This window comes from Mustela erminea, chromosome X (assembly GCF_009829155.1).
Source record: "Mustela erminea isolate mMusErm1 chromosome X, mMusErm1.Pri, whole genome shotgun sequence".
Taxonomy (NCBI): Eukaryota; Metazoa; Chordata; class Mammalia; order Carnivora; family Mustelidae; genus Mustela; species Mustela erminea.
The window spans coordinates 90,138,198-90,157,398 of NC_045635.1; the positions used below are offsets into that span (position 1 = coordinate 90,138,198).

General features: G+C 45.9%; 1 protein-coding gene across 4 annotated transcripts in view; it reads right to left on the minus strand.

Annotated features, from left to right (window-relative positions):
• COL4A6 (collagen type IV alpha 6 chain) overlaps positions 1-19,201 on the minus strand; it is a 281,441-nt gene that overhangs the window by 23,529 nt on the left and 238,711 nt on the right. For 3 of the 4 annotated variants that reach the window (XM_032331816.1, XM_032331817.1, XM_032331815.1), the window contains 10 exons: positions 18,950-19,019; positions 17,874-17,981; positions 16,580-16,720; positions 15,682-15,786; positions 14,487-14,647; positions 13,814-13,993; positions 13,064-13,247; positions 3,327-3,380; positions 640-711; positions 244-351 (listed from right to left, as the gene is read on the minus strand). In XM_032331816.1, the coding sequence (XP_032187707.1) occupies positions 244-351; positions 640-711; positions 3,327-3,380; positions 13,064-13,247; positions 13,814-13,993; positions 14,487-14,647; positions 15,682-15,786; positions 16,580-16,720; positions 17,874-17,981; positions 18,950-19,019 (1,183 nt within the window). The remainder of the gene's footprint in view (positions 1-243; positions 352-639; positions 712-3,326; positions 3,381-13,063; positions 13,248-13,813; positions 13,994-14,486; positions 14,648-15,681; positions 15,787-16,579; positions 16,721-17,873; positions 17,982-18,949; positions 19,020-19,201) is intronic. The other variant, XM_032331818.1, reaches the window with a different exon arrangement.

The window sequence follows — 19,201 nt, forward strand, 5'->3', positions numbered from 1 at the left end:
ACCTCAGGCAGAGGCACTTTCCATCTGAACTCCAGCTGGTCCCGGCTGATTGCCCTGAGCACTCTGACTCACTGTCACACCCAAGCTTGAAGCCCTGTGCCTCCTGGGTAGGAAATCAAAACCACCCCACGCACACCAGAGTGCAGACCTCACTGCCCGTGACCAGTGGCTGGCTGGCTACCATGATTCAAGCCCATGGTCCCAGCAGAGGAGAAGCAGGTGAGGAAAAGCTTTATTCCTTACCTGGCAATTCAGGAAGGTGAACCAATCCTGGACTTCCAGGCTCTCCTTTATTCCCATGCAGTCCGGGCTGGCCTGGGGTCCCAGGGAGGCCACGGGCCCCTTTAGGGCCTGCGAACCCAAACATGAGTGGTGAGGGGAAAGGAAATTCAGGGTGGCTGACCACCCTTGGGATGTTCACTCAAGAATCCTGGTCCCTCGGGTGGGGGGACGGGCTCCTACCCTTACCTCCCCACACAGACTTCTCCAAGAGCCATTCTATTTCCTCAGTGTTCAAGGCCGCTCTCTCAGGAGGAATGTGGTTCTCCCCCCCAAATGCTGCCAACATGTTGCCCACTTCCGTGGGCTCATTGGCCCTTACTAGCGTGCTCAGTGGCATTCTCTGGTCTCATGCCATACCTGGGAATCCGGGAACTCCTGGTAAGCCTGATGGACCATAGGACCCAGGAATTATACATGGCAAGGTGATCCCTGTAAGTGGTGACATGGAAGCATCCAGTGAGCCCACTGAGTCAGAACGGATTTCCCGCTAGCATGATACTTTATTCCCATCCCCTTGGATGGCACAACCAAGTTCTTCCTACCCAGCAGCTGGGAGCCCATGCAGAAGAATCCTGACATCAGAAGCTCTTGGGAGTTACTCCTAGTGCAGAGGCTTGTAGATAATGGTACCCCTAGGGGCCAAGTGCCGGAAAGCCACTTCCTAAATCATCAATGCCCAGTGGGCAGGCAGTCACCTATGCAGCAGATGTCACCTAACAAGATTTCTGAAAGATAACCTCTGTAGGAGCAGCAGCAAAGGGGAACTGCCTACTCATCCCACCCTCATATGGAGCCTGTCCCTACAATGGGGGCTTGGGGTTCATCCTCAGGATCCATTATGGCCAGGTGACTAGACTGGAGGGCTTGCAGCCAAGACCCCTCCAGTTTACATGTCTGCCCTTTTCTTGAAATGAAAACAACCCATTGTGTTCTTTTGCCCCACCCCATTTGAGATCTCCAGAAACCTACCGATGATGGCCCTGGTCTGAAGGTAGCTGGATTTCTGTGCTAGGCAAACACTGAAGGCCATGCTCTTGGCTGTGACAGACCAACAGTGAACCTTCCCTCAGCTCCTTCTTTGAAAAAGTCAACTCTGTGACTCAGGGAGAAGCAGTAGTCAATTTCAGTGTTTGAGACATTGAAATTGGCATGCCCAGCCCTTCCGCTAGCAAATTCCTCCTTGCTCGTTCATGATGCAAATAAAGAGTCTATATAAGATCACAGAGGGGACGTTTAATAAAATGCTGATGAACAAATTGCATGTCGAGTCCCTCAAGTGCCATTTACAAACAATTGCTATGCTAATTAAAATTAGTCTTGCCTATTCATTAAAACAATCCCCCAAGGTCTGCTAAAAGCCACAGAGCCAACAGTTCCAGTAAACTGCTATAGCTTTCACCCGTACTTAAAGGAAATCACAAATTGCATTTCATACAGATATGTATACAAGCTATGATTCAGTTCACATACTCAACTTCCTGCCATTCTTCCTCCACTTGTTCCAGTCTGAAAGCAAAATGGGGAATTGAACAGTATAGTGCATTGGTTAAGATGCTGGGCTCTGAGGCCAGAGATGGGAGCTTACATCCTAGTTCGGCTACTCACTCGTCATGGGGGCAAGATACTTTAACCTCTTTGAGCTTCAGGCATCAAATGGGAGCTGTTTTCTCCTATGGTGTTGGTGAGGAAGACACAACATGATGCTAGCAGTGTTTTGCCTGGTGCCCAGCTCCCCAGCCATTCCTCAGTGAATGGGCATTTTTAAAAATCATCTTATTTAAGGAGGATTATTCAGAAGACACTTCCAAGGCCATCCCCTGGTTTCTGCATTAGTCTGGTTAGCGACAGTAGTCTGTAGCCTGGGGAACCACTATCTGCCTTCTAGACCTCAGGTTCTGAGAGTCTTCTGCAGCTGGGGAGAGGACCTTTGGGCCTGATCTTCCCCCGTAGGTGGTCACACCCAACTCCATCCTTCCAGGCTTTGGGATGATGGGGCTGTTTCTGAGGGCCATTTCCATACTGTAGAACTAGACATGGTGGGCAAGCTCAACATGAGAAGATGCTTGGCTGAGTAAAGGCTGCCAATCCTGTGCTCAGCTTGGGCCTCTGTCCTTTGGACTAGGCTGAAAAGCAGCCTCCCTGGATGCTAGCGTGAGAGGGACCCTGCAGAAGGTTCTCATGTCCTCGCCATTTCAGTAGCCTGTTGACTCCAGCGCATCAAACAAACATGCAGATCCGTGGCTTTCAATCTTACAAAATAAAGGGTAAAATCCAATGACTCTGTGCTGGCTGTAAACATGAACATCCATCCTCACTCCAGTCATCAGATAAGTTTCATAAATTCTTTTCCCTTGTGATAGCCAGATAAAAACAAACCTTTAGAGGATGAGGCCAAGGACTGGCATTTGGAAAAGACCCACACACCCCAGCACCCTTGTGTATTGCAAGCGGAGGGTTGAAATGCTCAGGAGGGAAGAACTTCAAGTCACCCTGGCATCTGGCTCTTTCACTTTACTCCTCTGTCTTCTACTTTCTATCCTGAATTCAGAGACTCCTCCCCTGACAAAGCAGAAATTGTCTCTGAGTTCTCTTTTGCAAGTGCAATGCTGGAGCTAATTAATCCAAATTGTCCCTGTTACTGCCCAGAGGCAACTTCAGAATAAAAAGCACCTCTGTTTCTTGAGATTCTAACATCTCCATTTACTCGGGGTCCCCTGAATGAACATCAGACATGTATACATCCTTCCGGGTAACTCCCAAGGCAAGTTATGGCCCCAGTTAAGTTCACCAAATGAAGGGGCTCCAGGCAGACATCAGCGAAGCCATTGACATGCATGGTGAAGGAAATCAAGTCCCTCTCAGAGACCGCGTGCCTACTTACTACTTTGTGCCCCAGCCTTAGGATCACAACCCACCCCCCCAACCAACCAGAGGCTCTAGTGTGGTGCTCAGATCATGGGTGTCTGAGATAGAGGTGAATGAAAAGGAAAGGAGCTTTTCCCCACACTGGTGTTCGAGAACTTCAAGACTGAGCTAGTGCTCACCTCCCTCTGTGACTAAGTCTCCTTTACCAATGCTCTCCCTGCAGCAGCAGTCACCTAGACCAATCGAGTAAAGAAGAAAATTAAACCAGGATGGGAGTTCCCTGAGGCCCTAGGTTACGTCTGGGCTGCAGTCTGGGTATGCCCACATATCACATTCCCTGTCTGGATTGAAGGGAGAGAGCTGACATGCACACGGGGATCAAGGACACTGTAGCTGTGTCGGCAATAACCAGGGTGAATGATTGCTATGAGCATCTGGTTGAGAGCCTCTTTGGAAACAGCCAGTTGTCTGCTTGTCCAAGGTTTGTAATAAGTCACACCACTCGAGTAGAAGGCTTCTAATGACTACATTCCCTTTCCTGGCAATGCAGCCATCCTAGCCTGGGCCACGGCTGGTTGGAGTGAGTACATTAAGAACAGCATCTTCGGGGGCACCTGGGTGGCTCAGTGGGTTAAGCCGCTGCCTTCGGCTCAGGTTATGATCTCGGGGTCCCAGGATCGAGTCCCGCATCGGGCTCTCTACTCAGCAGGGAGCCTGCTTCCTCCTCTCTCTCTCTCTGCCTGCCTCTCTGCCTACTTGTGATCTCTGTCAAATAAATAAATAAAAAATCTTAAAAAAAAAAAAAAAAAGAACAGCATCTTCGGGGGCACCTGAATGGCTCAGTTCGTTAAGTATCAGACTCTGGGGGAGGAGTCAAGATGGCGGAGAAGTAGCAGGCTGAGACTACTTCAGCTAGCCGGAGATCAGCTAGATAGCTTATCTAAAGATTGCAAACACCTGAAAATCCATCGGCAGATCGAAGAGAAGAACAGCAATTCTGGAAACAGAAAAACAACCACTTTCTGAAAGGTAGGACCGGCGGAGAAGTGAATCCAAAGCGACGGGAAGATAGACCCCGGGGGGAGGGGCCGGCTCCCAGCAAGCGGCGGAGCAACGGCGCACAAAATCAGGACTTTTAAAAGTCTGTTCCGCTGAGGGACATCGCTCCAGAGGCTAAACCGGAGCGAAGCCCACGCAGGGTCAGCGTGGCCTCAGGTCCCGCAGGGTCACAGAAAGATGGGGGGTGTCTGAGTGTCGCAGAGCTTGCGGGTACTGGAACGGGAAAGCCGGCTACAGAGACAGAGCCGACAGTAAGCTCACAGCTCGGTGTAACCTTGAACTGGTCGCAGGCTTGGTGAGCTCGGAGCGCGGCCGGAGGTCAGGCAGACGGGAGTAACTGGGCGTTGTTCTCTGAGGGCACACTGAGGAGTGGGGCCCTGGGCTCTCGGCTCCTCCAGGCCGGAGACCAGGAGGCCGCCATTTGTATTCCCGTCATCTGGAACTCTACGGAAAGCGCTCAGGGAACAAAAGCTCCTGAAAGCAAACCCAAGCGGATTACTCACCCCGGCCCCTGCTAAGGGCGGTGCAATTCCACCTGGGGCAAAGACACTTGAGAATCACTACAACAGGCCCCTCCCCCAGAAGATCAACAAGAAATCCAGCTGAGACCAAGTTCACCTACCAAGGAGTGCGGTTTCAATACCAAGGAGAGCAGCAGAATTCCAGAGGAGGAGAAAGCAAAGCACGGAACTCATGGCTTTTTCCCTGTGATTTTTTTTTTTTTTGTTCCCAATTTTTTTTTTTTTATTTCCAGCATAACAGTATTCATTATTTTTGCACCACACCCCGTGCTCCATGCAATCCGTGCCCTCTATAATACCCACCACCTGGTACCCCAACCACCCACCCCCCGTCCCTTCAAAACCCTCAGATTGTTTTTCAGAGTCCATAGTCTCTCATGGTTCACCTCCGCTTCCAATTTCCCCCAACTCCCTTCTCCACTCTAAGTCCCCATGTCCTCCATGCTATTTGTTATGATTTTTTTTAGTCTTGCAGTTAATTTAATTTTTTTCTTTTTCATTTTTTGTTTTTTTTTCTCGCCTTCTGGTAAAATTTTTTTTTAACTTTTACCTTTTTCCTTTTTAACGTTTTTTAACCAGTTTATCTAATATATATATTTTTTATTTTTTATATTTTTCTTATTTGTTTTCTTTTTTTTAAATTCTTTTCTTTTTTTTTTTTCTTTTTTCTTTTTTTTTTTCTTTTCTTTCTTCCTTTTTGAACCTCTTTTTATCCCCTTTCTCCCGCCTCATGATTTGGGATCTCTTCTAATTTGGTTAAAGCATATTTTCCTGGGGTTGTTGCCACCCTTTTAGTATTTTACTTGCTCCTTCATATACTCTTATCTGGACAAAATGACAAGAAGGAAAAATTCAACACAAAAAAAAGAACAAGAGGCAGTACCAAAGGCTAGGGACCTAATCAATACAGACATTGGTAATATGTCAGATCTAGAGTTCAGAATGACAATTCTCAAGGTTCTAGCCGGGCTCGAAAAAGGCATGGAAGATATTAGAGAAACCCTCTCGAGAGATATAAAAGCCCTTTCTAGAGAAATAAAAGAACTAAAATCTAACCAAGTTGAAATCAAAAAAGCTATTAATGAGGTGCAATTAAAAATGGAGGTTCTCACTGCTAGGATAAATGAGGCAGAAGAAAGAATTAGTGATATAGAAGACCAAATGACAGAGAATAAAGAAGCTGAGCAAAAGAGGGACAAACAGCTACTGGACCACGAGGGGAGAATTCGAGAGATAAGTGACACCATAAGACGAAACAACATTAGAATAATTGGGATTCCAGAAGAAGAAGAAAGAGAGAGGGGAGCAGAAGGTATACTGGAGAGAATTATTGGGGAGAATTTCCCCAATATGGCAAAGGGAACGAGCATCAAAATTCAGGAGGTTCAGAGAACGCCCCTCAAAATCAATAAGAATAGGCCCACACCCCGTCACCTAATAGTAAAATTTACAAGTCTCAGTGACAAAGAGAAAATCCTGAAAGCAGCCCGGGAAAAGAAGTCTGTAACATACAATGGTAAAAATATTAGATTGGCAGCTGACTTATCCACAGAGACCTGGCAGGCCAGAAAGAGCGGGCATGATATTTTCAGAGCACTAAACGAGAAAAACATGCAGCCAAGAATACTATATCCAGCTAGGCTATCATTGAAAATCGAAGGAGAGATTAAAAGCTTCCAGGACAAACAAAAACTGAAAGAATTTGCAAACACCAAACCAGCTCTACAGGAAATATTGAAAGGGGTCCTCTAAGCAAAGAGAGAGCCTACAAGTGGTAGATCAGAAAGGAACAGAGACCATATACAGTAACAGTCACCTTACAGGCAATACAATGGCACTAAATTCATATCTCTCAATAGTTACCCTGAATGTTAATGGGCTAAATGCCCCTGTCAAAAGACACAGGGTATCAGAATGGATAAAAAAACAAAACCCATCTATATGTTGCCTCCAAGAAACTCATTTTAAGCCCGAAGACACCTCCAGATTTAAAGTGAGGGGGTGGAAAAGAATTTACCATGCTAATGGACATCAGAAGAAAGCAGGAGTGGCAATCCTTATATCAGATCAATTAGATTTTAAGCCAAAGACTATAATAAGAGATGAGGAAGGACACTATATCATACTCAAAGGGTCTGTCCAACAAGAAGATCTAACAATTTTAAATATCTATGCCCCCAACGTGGGAGCAGCCAACTATATAAAACAATTAATAACAAAATCAAAGAAACACATAAACAATAATACAATAATAGTAGGGGACTTTAACACTCCCCTCACTGAAATGGACAGATCATCCAAGCAAAAGATCAGCAAGAAAATAAAGGCCTTAAACGACACACTGGACCAGATGGACATCACAGATATATTCAGAACATTTCATGCCAAAGTAACAGAATACACATTCTTCTCTAGTGCACATGGAACATTCTCCAGAATAGATCACATCCTCGGTCCTAAATCAGGACTCAACCGGTATCAAAAGATTGGGATCATTCCCTGCATATTTTCAGACCACAATGCTCTAAAGCTAGAACTCAACCACAAAAAGAAGTTTGAAAAGAACCCAAATACATGGAGACTAAACAGCATCCCTCTAAAGAATGAATGGGTCAACCGGGAAATTAAAGAAGAATTGAAAAAAATCATGGAAACAAATGATAATGAAAATACAACGGTTCAAAATCTGTGGGACACAACAAAGGCAGTCCTGAGAGGAAAATATATAGCGGTTCAAGCCTTTCTCAAGAAACAAGAAAGGTCTCAGGTACACAACCTAACCCTACACCTAAAGGAGCTGGAGAAAGAACAAGAAAGAAACCCTAAGCCCAGCAGGAGAAGAGAAATCATAAAGATCAGAACAGAAATCAATGAAATAGAAACCAAAAAAACAATAGAACAAATCTACGAAACTAGGAGCTGGTTCTTTGAAAGAATTAATAAAATTGATAAACCCCTGGCCCGACTTATCAAAAAGAAAAGAGAAAGGACCCAAATAAATAAAATCATGAACGAAAGAGGAGAGATCACAACTAACACCAAAGAAATACAAACTATTATAAGAACATACTATGAGCAACTCTACGCCAATAAATTTGACAATCTGGAAGAAATGGATGCATTCCTAGAAACATATAAACTACCACAACTGAACCAGGAAGAAATAGAAAGCCTGAACAGACCCATAACCAGTAAGGAGATTGAAACAGTCATTAAAAATCTCCAAACGAGGGACGCCTGGGTGGCTCAGTTGGTTGGACGACTGCCTTCGGCTCAGGTCATGATCCCGGAGTCCCGGGATCGAGTCCCGCATAGGGCTCCCAGCTCCACAGGGAGTCTGCTTCTCTCTCTGACCTTCTCCTCGCTCATGTTCTCTCTCACTGTTTCTCTCTCAAATAAATAAATAAAATCTTTAAAAAAAAAAAATCTCCAAACGAACAAAAGCCCAGGGCCAGACGGCTTCCCGGGGGAATTCTACCAAACATTTAAAGAACTAATTCCTATTCTCCTGAAACTGTTCCAAAGAATAGAAATGGAAGGAAAACTTCCAAACTCATTTTATGAGGCCAGCATCACCTTGATCCCAAAACCAGACAAGGATCCCATCAAAAAAGAGAGCTATAGACCAATATCCTTGATGAACACAGATGCGAAAATACTCAACAAAATACTAGCCAATAGGATTCAACAGTACATTAAAAGGATTATTCACCACGACCAAGTGGGATTTATTCCAGGGCTGCAAGGTTGGTTCAACATCTGCAAATCAGTCAATGTGATACAACACATCAATAAAAGAAAGAACAAGAACCATATGATACCCTCAATAGATGCTGAAAAAGCATTTGACAAAGTACAGCATCCCTTCCTGATCAAAACTCTTCAAAGTGTAGGGATAGAGGGCACATACCTCTATATCATCAAAGCCATCTATGAAAAACCCACCGCAAATATCATTCTCAATGGAGAAAAACTGAAAGCTTTTCCGCTAAGGTCAGGAACACGGCAGGGATGTCCATTATCACCACTGCTATTCAACATAGTACTAGAGGTCCTAGCCTCAGCAATAAGACAACAAAAGGAAATTAAAGGCATCCAAATCGGCAAAGAAGAAGTCAAATTATCACTCTTCGCAGATGATATGATACTATATGTGGAAAACCCAAAAGACTCCACTCCAAAACTGCTAGAACTTGTACAGGAATTCAGTAAAGTGTCAGGATATAAAATCAATGCACAGAAATCAGTTGCATTTCTCTACACCAACAACAAGACAGAAGAAAGAGAAATTAAGGAGTCCATCCCATTTACAATTGCACCCAAAACCATAAGATACCTAGGAATAAACCTAACCAAAGAGGCACAGAATCTATACTCAGAAAACTATAAAGTACTCATGAAAGAAATTGAGGAAGACACAAAGAAATGGAAAAATGTTCCATGCTCCTGGATTGGAAGAATAAATATTGTGAAAATGTCTATGCTACCTAAAGCAATCTACACCTTTAATGCAATTCCTGTCATAGTACCATCCATCTTTTTCAAAGAAATGGAACAAATAATTCTAAAATTTATATGGAACCAGAAAAGACCTCGAATAGCCAAAGGGATATTGAAAAAGAAAGCCAACGTTGGTGGCATCACAATTCCGGACTTCAAGCTCTATTACAAAGCTGTCATCATCAAGACAGCATGGTACTGGCACAAAAACAGACATATAGATCAATGGAACACAATAGAGAGCCCAGAAATAGACCCTCAACTCTACAGTCAACTAATCTTCGACAAAGCAGGAACGAATGTCCAATGGAAAAAAGACAGCCTCTTCAATAAATGGTGCTGGGAAAATTGGACAGCCACATGCAGAAAAATGAAATTGGACCATTTCCTTACACCACACACAAAAATAGACTCAAAATGGATGAAGGACCTCAATGTGCGAAAGGAATCCTTCAAAATCCTTGAGGAGAACACAGGCAGCAACCTCTTCGACCTCAGCCGCAGCAACATCTTCCTAGGAACAACGCCAAAGGCAAGGGAAGCAAGGGCAAAAATGAACTATTGGGATTTCATCAAGATCAAAAGCTTTTGCACAGCAAAGGAAACAGTTAACAAAATCAAAAGACAACTGACAGAATGGGAGAAGATATTTGCAAACGACATATCAGATAAAGGACTAGTGTCCAGAATCTATAAAGAACTTAGCAAACTCAACACCCAAAGAATAAATAATCCAATCAAGAAATGGGCAGAGGACATGAACAGACATTTCTGCAAAGAAGACATCCAGATGGCCAACAGACACATGAAAAAGTGCTCCAAATACTCGGCAACAGGGAAATACAAATCAAAACCACAATGAGGTATCACCTCACACCAGTCAGCGAGGATGCGGAGAAAGGGGAACCCTCCTACACTGTTGGTGGGAATGCAAGCTGGTGCAGCCACTCTGGGAAACAGCATGGAGGTTCCTCAAAATGTTGAAAATAGAACTGCCCTATGACCCAGCAATTGCACTATTGGGTATTTACCCTAAGGATACAAACGTAGTGATCCAAAGGGGCACATGCACCCGAATGTTTATAGCAGCAATGTCCACAATAGCCAAACTATGGAAAGAACCTAGATGTCCATCAACAGATGAATGGATCAAGAAGATGTGGTATATATACAATGGAATACTATGCAGCCATCAAAAGAAATGAAATCTTGCCATTTGCGACAACATGGATGGAACTAGAGCGTATCATGCTTAGCGAAATAAGTCAAGCAGAGAAAGACAACTATCATATGATCTCCCTGATATGAGGAAGTGGTGATGGAACATGGGGGCTTAAGTGGGTAGGAGAAGAATCAATGAAACAAGATGGGATTGGGAGGGAGACAAACCATAAGTGACTCTTAATCTCACAAAACGAACTGAGGGTTGCTGGGGGGAGGGGGTTTGGGAGAAGGGGGTGGGATTATGGACATTGGGGAGGGTATGTGCTTTGGTGAGTGCTGTGAAGTGTGTAAACCTGGTGATTCACAGACCTGTACCCTTGGGGATAAAAATATATGTTTATAAAAAATAAAAAATTTAAAAAAAAAAGTATCAGACTCTTGATTTTGGCTCAGGTCTGATCTCAGAGCTGAGATGGAGGCCTACATCAGACTCTGGGCAGGGCGTAGGGCAGCCTGTTTCAGATTCTCTCCTGCCCCTGCCCACTCACCCAGCCATCTCTACACTCTCTTTAGAAAAAAAAAAACAGAATCTCATCTTTGGTTTTCATAGCAAAAGTAATGGCCAAAATGCAATGTCTAGAGCTCACAGGTTATGTGTCTTTAAAAATGTGTGGAACAAAATCGCTTGTTTTGAGGAGTTATGTTTGGTTGCCATGGAGAGAAAAAAGAAAGCTGATGCTCTTAGTTGAAGTAATTTTTTGGAAAATCTTGTAACTGCAACAAGACCATTTTCTGCATAAGGCATCTCCCAGGCTAGAGTTTACTATAAAACTATATTCCCAAGAGCTTTCTGTGTCTGGGACCTAGTGACGTTTAGGGTAGGAATGTTCCCATCGGCCTCTTTCTGTTGACTCAGCCTATTGTCAAGCAATCGGAATGCTGATAATATCCGATTTGAGCGCACATAAGTATGTGTGCACCGTCCCAGTATAGCTCAGTGTAAAACCCAGTTGTCTGCACAAATGGTTGGTGTAGAATAAAGTTGGCAGAAGAGCAATGGAATGACCAGGAATAATGTCCCTGGGAACAGGGCTGGATGCAAAGCTGTAGCTGACACCAGGACTTGCAAAAGGCAGGATGATTGAGTCTGATAAAAAAAATTCCTTACTGCCTTCATAGGAATCTATAAACTGAAATATTGACTTGGTTTTAAGAATCTTGAATCATTGATTCTTAACCTGTACTATCATCCTTGTTATAGCAACGTACACAAGTAGATTTTATGGGAAATAAAAATTGACATGCTCTGGTTTCTGTCTTCTTATTTTGGTAATTCTTCAAGGTGTCAAGGTAGAAAGAGAAGAAACGGGCCTAAGAAATGGCCCTTTGGTTACTGAGAATTCCCTTTTGCTGCAAGTATATGTTAGTCCCTTAAGGAATTTGCATTGTACTAGGCAAATTGAGACATGCCAAAAAGGATTGCCTCCCTTAGCATCCAGATGCTTACAAAGCAGTTGGGAAAAGCAAAAACATTAACAGAAGAAAATACATAATTGAAGTGGCAGTGACATTCTGGGGAGGTCAAGAGAAGGCTTAGTGGAAAAGTGGGGCTTGTACCCTGAAAGACAGGTAAAACCTGGCTGCATAGAAAAAAAGAGGAAGAACAGTTCAGAAATAGAAAATCAAGGAAGAACATTCCAGAAAAAGGCCATCATTTGTGGCTTCATACTAGGGCGAAACACAATGACAGCAATAATTTACAAACATTATACTGGCAGCAGTGTTCACAGCAGAATTGAGTGGGTGAAATTCTGGAGGTAGGAGAGGAGAAGCCACATAGGAAGTTGTTGCCATTCACCCATTCACCCACACATCTATCCAACCACCCATCCTTCCTTTCAACCCTCCACTTATTCTAACAGGAATGGAGGTATATTTGATAAGCTGGGCACGAGATAACAAGACATTGACAGCAAGAAAAGGAAGGAAAGAACATAAGAAGCAATGCGAATGAAGAATGAGAGATGAATTTCAAGTTTCCAAACTTCAGATAACCATAAGTAGGGTGGTTCCCAAATGGAAGCCAAAGTTGGAATGAAGAGCTGTTCTGGAAGAAGGCGATTTATTAGCATGGCCCCTTTGCCATCTACAAGCACGGCTGTCACTCCTTAGAATTCCAGCAATTTAGGGACAAAGAGAAGCTCTTTAAGTGGGAAGGATTTAAGGTAGAAAATAGCGATAAGACTAGATACGGGTAGGGTCTCTTGTCAATCTGAGACCTCAGGAGTGAAGGTCTGATGACATTACCATCTAATTTAGAGGACACCTATCCCATCTCCAGCTCATTACTTTGATGGTAATTATAACAAAATGGCCATCCGGCATCTGCTTGAAATTTCCCAGAGACTATGCTCTCATAAGCTCCCAAGGCAGCTCTGTTACTTTTTCAGACTGGTCTGTTACCAAGTTTTCTCACTAAGTAGGACTGAAATCTACATTGCTCTGTGTGGTGTGTACCATGGCATAATTACGATTCTTTTCTGCATGAAATCCCTTAGAAATTGCAATCTGCCAAGGCTATTCATCTGACACATTTCATGTACCTGGGTCATAGCCATACTCTACTGGGGGTCAGTTTTTCAGGGCTCAGGCCATCTGATTCTATGACTTACCAGGAAGTCCAGGGAGGCCTTGTTGACCTGGTAATCCATTGATTCCTTGATCTCCAGGAAGCCCTCGAGGTCCAGGAGATCCCGGTAGCCCAATTCCTGGGGGCCCAGTTGGACCACTGTGGCCCTTTTCACCAGGAAGTCCTGGGAAGCCCTTTTCACCTGGGAAGCCCTGTCCATCGTCACCCTAGACAAAACAGAAGAAAGAATGAAATCCTAATTGAAAGAAGGATCAGGAGAGGCTTCTGACCACAGGAAAGAGGTAACCAATGTGGCCAATGCTTCACTTTTGGCTAAAATCCTCGATCCCTCTAGTTTCTCAATCAATTCCTCTGGTTTGGTTAATGGGAACGAAGCTAGTCAACCCTTGGAGATCTGATCATGCAAAACCTCCTAGATCAGTGGTGGAGAGGGAGTTAGGAAACAGGAGCAGGGTAACAGTCCTTGGGGGCCCAGAAAGCTGCTGGATTACTTGCAGGGGAAAGCTAGTGAGAAGTTGAAGCATTTTAAGCAATAGGGTCAGTGGTTACGGGGGTTTATCAACTGAGAATGTGACCCAGGCCCAGAGAAAGGTTCCCATCTTACTGAAAGGAGAAGCACAGAGAAGCATTAGTGGCCAAGACCAGAAGAGATGCTGGGGACTCTGTTCTGCCCTGTCTCATGGTCTAGTGGCCATCAGAACTGCCCCCCACTGCTGACTGAAGTCAGATGTGAGGATTTATAGAGTTCGTCACCCAGTAATGATCAACTTACCGGGAGGCCTGGCAGACCTGGTAAGCCGGGTATTCCATCCTTGCCTGGGGCTCCGGTCTCCCCAGGGAGCCCCTGGGGGCCAGGATCACCCTGCTCCCCCGGCAACCCTGATCCTGAACTGAGAGTCGGTTCTCCTTTCTCTCCTTTGGGGCCCACAGGACCGCGAGGCCCAAATAAACCCTGGTAAAGAGACAAAAGGGCAGAATCAGGAGATGGAGACAGGGTAGGACTCAGGCACCCAGCCTAGGTCTGACCTGAAACAGATCCTTGGGTCCCTTTTAGCACCGCTCTGGGCACTTGAATATATCATCATCTTAGAGCACAACTGCCCACCGATTTTCTTATCCTTTCTCAAAGTTTAAATCTTTGAGGATGGTAACCTTGTCTTAGTTTGATTTTTACCTTCAGGGCCCCGGAGTGTGCTAGGCAATTGCAAATGATTTTGTGGAAGGAAGGGAAGAATTGAGGAAGGGAGGGACAGAGGAGGCAAGGATGCAGAAAGGGACTTTGCACATCATCTGGTCTGACTTTTTCATACTACAGATCCAAATCCTGAAGCTTTGTTTTATCCCCATCTCTCTTTTCTGTGTTTTAGGAAAGCACACGGGGTGGGAATAAGGGGCCCTGGAGAGCTCCCAGTGCTCCCTCCCAGCAAAAGCTGGGTAAGACTTACTGGAGTCCCTGATGGGCCCTGTGCACCCCCAGAGCCTGGATCTCCTCGGATTCCTTTAATGCCTGGAAGGCCTATGAGACCAGGGGGCCCAGGCAGGCCTGGATCCCCAGGTGGTCCAGTATTAGGGATACCACCATCACAGGCACAGAAGCCCAAGTCCCCTAGGGGAAAAAGAAGACAATGGTTAAACAAAGTGGACAACCTTTCCAAGAAAAAAGAATAATATGAATGCAGGGATCTGCACCTTGAACAACTCTATGGAGGGAATCAGAAGGCCTAGTAACAGGTGCCAGGAAATAGGCTAGCTCTGCGGTGAGTCAGGGAAGAGCCCAGGCTCACATCCTAAGTCAAAGCTTGCAATTCCCTTCCTTTTCCCTCCAAATAGTCCTCCATGGAGCTGCACAACAAAGATGGATCTAATTAAGTAGTGACATGTTAGGAGGTGGCACTGAGATCAGGGAAGAGGAAGTGAGGGCCGCTCTACTTGAGGCTGAGGTGAGCTGGTCATTCTGCAACAGAAGAGGAAAGATCTCGGGTACTTGAAACCCCTCGGCCATCCCCAAACCTCTCCTCGGCCTGCAGTCTCACCTCTTCTTCCACCTTGGCCTGGGCCGCAACTGAAATGAATTGATTGATTTGCACTTTAATATCCGGCTCTCAAGAGTGTGCAACAGAGGAATGACCCAGAGGCCGTAAGATGATGGACAGAGCTGTGCCGCCGAAGGCTGCGTTAATCGATCAGCCCTTCCCTCTCAGTGGGGACCCGTGGTTGTTTTCCTAGGGCCTGTTGGCTTTTTTGGAGGGCCAGGACTTGACCTGTTCAGAGTCCTTTCCTTCAGGCTGAAGTTAATGAGAAGCGACTTTCGGCCTTTGGCCTTGCACACTGGGAAGTGCTGCAGCATGTGCGGGCTGATAGCCCGGGCTGCCGGCCACAGCTTCTGCCGGCAGATGGCATAGGAAGAGGAAGAAGAGCCTGTGAACCACTTTGTCCCCTGTGACCTCAATTACCAGCCTCAGTCTCTGAGCCCTAAATATGGAGCTCTGCCAACAATCCTATAATCAAATCCCCAATCAGACCCCCCGACTGCTTCTGTTCAGGTTCCCAAAGCTGTTAGTCTGCTCATGCCCCAGAAAGGCTTCTGCAAGGATTTTAGGGGAACACAGAAACCCAAGGGGACCAAAAACAAAAAGTCACCTTTCATTCCTTTGAGGCCTGGGTTTCCTTTTGGACCTTGTTCTCCTCGGAGACCAGGGAAGCCTGGCTCTGCATTTTGTAGGGTTCCAGTCTCAAATGTGGGACCTTCAGGAAAAGGGAAACACAAAGATTGATGCATCATGTATGACTCAGCACAGCAGCTCAGTTGCTAAGGCCTGTGCCCTTGAGGTTCACACAGAAGGACTACCATGTTCCAGGCACTGGACTAGACACCGAGAGGACAGGAATTACCAAGACAGCTTCAGTAAGTGAGCAGTCCCAATGTCTACCCCAGAAAATGCTCTTGGGACAACAGAGGAAATGGCTATAAGCTTCCCAGGGTTCAGATGATATGGTCATGGGGCTCAGATGATGATGAAACATGCTGGGCCTGTGACCACCCTTTCTCTTAGAATCTAGAACCCATGCTCAAGTAGAAGACATAAGAATAAGCCCTGTAGAGGCTTGGAGCAACCATCTTGAGGGCCCAGGCTTGGCTTCCCATGTCTCAGGCTCCCAGCCACCCGCCCCCCCCACCCCAGTGGAGCCCTAAGGACCAGAGGAAGCTTGAGAAAGAGCCAACGTTGCTTCTTCAGGAGCTGTGAGACCAGAGACAGAGGGGCTGGGAACAACAGAGGATAGGATGAAATGACTACACAGATTGGAAGTCATCAGGCAGCTTTCAGGCATCAAGGCGACCTTAGCTTGCTTGCTTGTGGGTGAGTGCTCTGACCACTCTGGTCATTAGACTGTGGCAGCAGGGCTCTGACCCAGGAGCACCAAGGGTTCTGGCTACTTCTCCTATGAGAAGAATCATGACTCCCTCAAGAATCATGACTGTTCTGAAGTCCCGATCACACCTGAGTCTCAAGACCAAAGAGAAGCATGAAAGACTTACCAGGTGGGCCCGGTAGGCCGGGCAGGCCTGGCAAACCATCTCTGCCAGGGGGGCCAGCTGTCCCAACTGTGGTGCGGCCTCGGTTTCCTTGGTCCCCCTTCACACCTGGAACTCCTTGGGGCCCTAGGGCACCTGGGATACCTGGAAGGATAAGCAATGCAAATCACGTAATGTAATAATGTAATAATAATAATAATAATGTAATTATAATAATAATAATGTAATAAGTAATGCAAATCACATCATCCTATTCTTCCGGGGGTGCTCCAAGCAGCGGCATATGCTGGGAACTCCCTCCAAAGGAAGAATTGGGGAGACCATTTGCCCTTCTCTTGCATCAGATTTAGAAGGGTCCTTAGGAGTCATCTAGGCCAACCTCTTGGTTTCAGCTCAGGGTCAGGATCTCAGGGTCGCAATCTCAGGGTCGTGAGATTGAGCCCCATCCAGGCTCCCCTGTAGCCTTGCTCCCCCTTTCCCAGTTCGGGAAATTCCCTAGTTGTACAGATGGGTCTAGCCATCTCCACTGGCTCAGCTGAGGCCGTAGGGAGCCTGCTTGGGATCGGAGTGGGGAGAAACTTGGGCAGAGGGCAGCTGCAGAGGACATGGGGGAACATGGTCAAGGGTGCAGAGCTTTTTGGTGGTGAACCTGAGCAGGAAGCCTGGTCTCCAGTCTCCTCCTTTTTGATTTTTCAACCTCAGTGGTGCTTGCTTTCAAAGCACAGGCATCCTTACAGATGTCTATCCCCAAGGAACTTAGAAACTGAAGCCTGTCAAAGTCCTGCCTGAACTTACATTTGGCTCATCATGGCCTCTGAGAATCTAGCATGGTATTTCTCTATTCACTAAGATAGAATGACATATGGGTGTGCTTCTCTAATGGTGGCTTCAGTCATAGGTTCCTGGGCTATTTAGTGTCTGAGTTAAGCACAGAGTGAGGGTCTGGGTACTTGTGTACCCCTCTTGGCTTTTGTTAGCCCCTGCTGGCAAGCATCAGCTGGGATGGCAAATCCACTGAAGAGTGACAGGGCTCCAGCTGTCCAACACCGGTCCCCTCCAGTTACTGCAAACCCCAAAAGGATTGTCTGTCCAGCAACACCACATCAGCAGGCCAAAGGAAATCTGCTTGGCCATGTCCTATCCTATACATTAGCCTTGGGCTGGTGGTGGAGAACTTAGTGACTACAGTTTACCTTTCCAATGACTTTGGCTAGGTATGTACCCAGACCAGATGGGGATGCTGAAGGGGATGCTGGGCACCAGCATGTCTGTGCAGGGGGTGGTTAGTTTGTTTCACCTGGTAAAGCCGGTAAGCCGGGGACACCAGAAGGGCCAGGTTGGCCCTGGATGCCTTCATCTCCTTTAAGTCCTGGGAGGCCTGGCATACCGGGGTCTCCAGGATAACCTGGCATCATGATGAAAAAAAAAAAAGGAGTAAGCAAACCCAGAGGAGGCCCACAAAGGCACAGAATGCCTAAGAAGGGTTGCAAGGAGATGTCCTCAGGGTAGAAGTCTCTTTGTTGCCCTTCACAGGTCTCCCAGATGCTGATGGTCTTGTGTAATCATGGGCTGGCAGGAGCTAAGGCTCCACTAGTGTTCAGAACCAGTCCAGCCAGGGCTAACCTTCCATGGTAAGATCTGCTAAGAATTAGGAAGGGTCTTCTACTACTATTAACCTTCTGTCATGCCTCAAATGTCTACCACTTGGATGAGGGTGTTGAAGTCTACTATTCACATTATGCCAATAGGTTCCCAGGAAGTTACTACCAACCATTAAAACCTTAGTTTCAATGAGTTTACTGGACAGGGCATGGGTCAGAGAGGATGAGAGGGGAGAAACAATTTCAGAGACTGAGGCAAAAGAGGTACAGTCATAGAAGACTTTGCTTAAGCAAGAAGTCGCAGGAGACAGTGGGCATACAGATGTTTGGAGAAGGCAATGGGAACATTGTTGGATATTTGGATACTTTTCCACTTCCTATGCAGTTGTCAAACCCAAGCAGGCATGGGATCATGCAGATAAGACCCCAAGTGTCCCATTGTTTCAGGCTGAAGTCAGCCTAGCCAGGGGGGATATCAATCCTTCCCTAGCATCATTAGGAGAACAACTTTCAGCAAGTCCAGGCCCAGTCTGACCAAAACCCTAGTTAGTCTTGGTGGACCCAATACAAACATGGAGTAGAGGCCTTGGCTTCTTTGCCCAAATCATTGGAGTTAGCTTCATTCCCCAAGTACAGGACCCATGAGGGGCCCTTGAGGGCATTGGCTTGAGCAGCGATACAGTGATGGAAAAGTGTCCTCTTAACAATTATAGGGTATATAGATGTAACCCCTACTCCTTTCTTTTTCACTCCAATCAATGAGAAGTTGCACCTGAGATCACAGCACCATCTGTATCGATGAAAACATCTGGGCCTGGCAAGCCAATGGCACCCTTTTCACCCTGTAAAGATTCAATCAGTTAAACGCAAACTTCCCATGACCTTATCACTCAAGCTCTATGTGCTCTCAAAGCCATTCCCCCAGGAAAATGAAAGCTTTCTCCTTCTGCAACTCCTGATTCCCAGGGCCTGCTAGGTCCAGTAAATTTCAGATGAAGGCAATGCAAAGGACACCAGGGGCTTG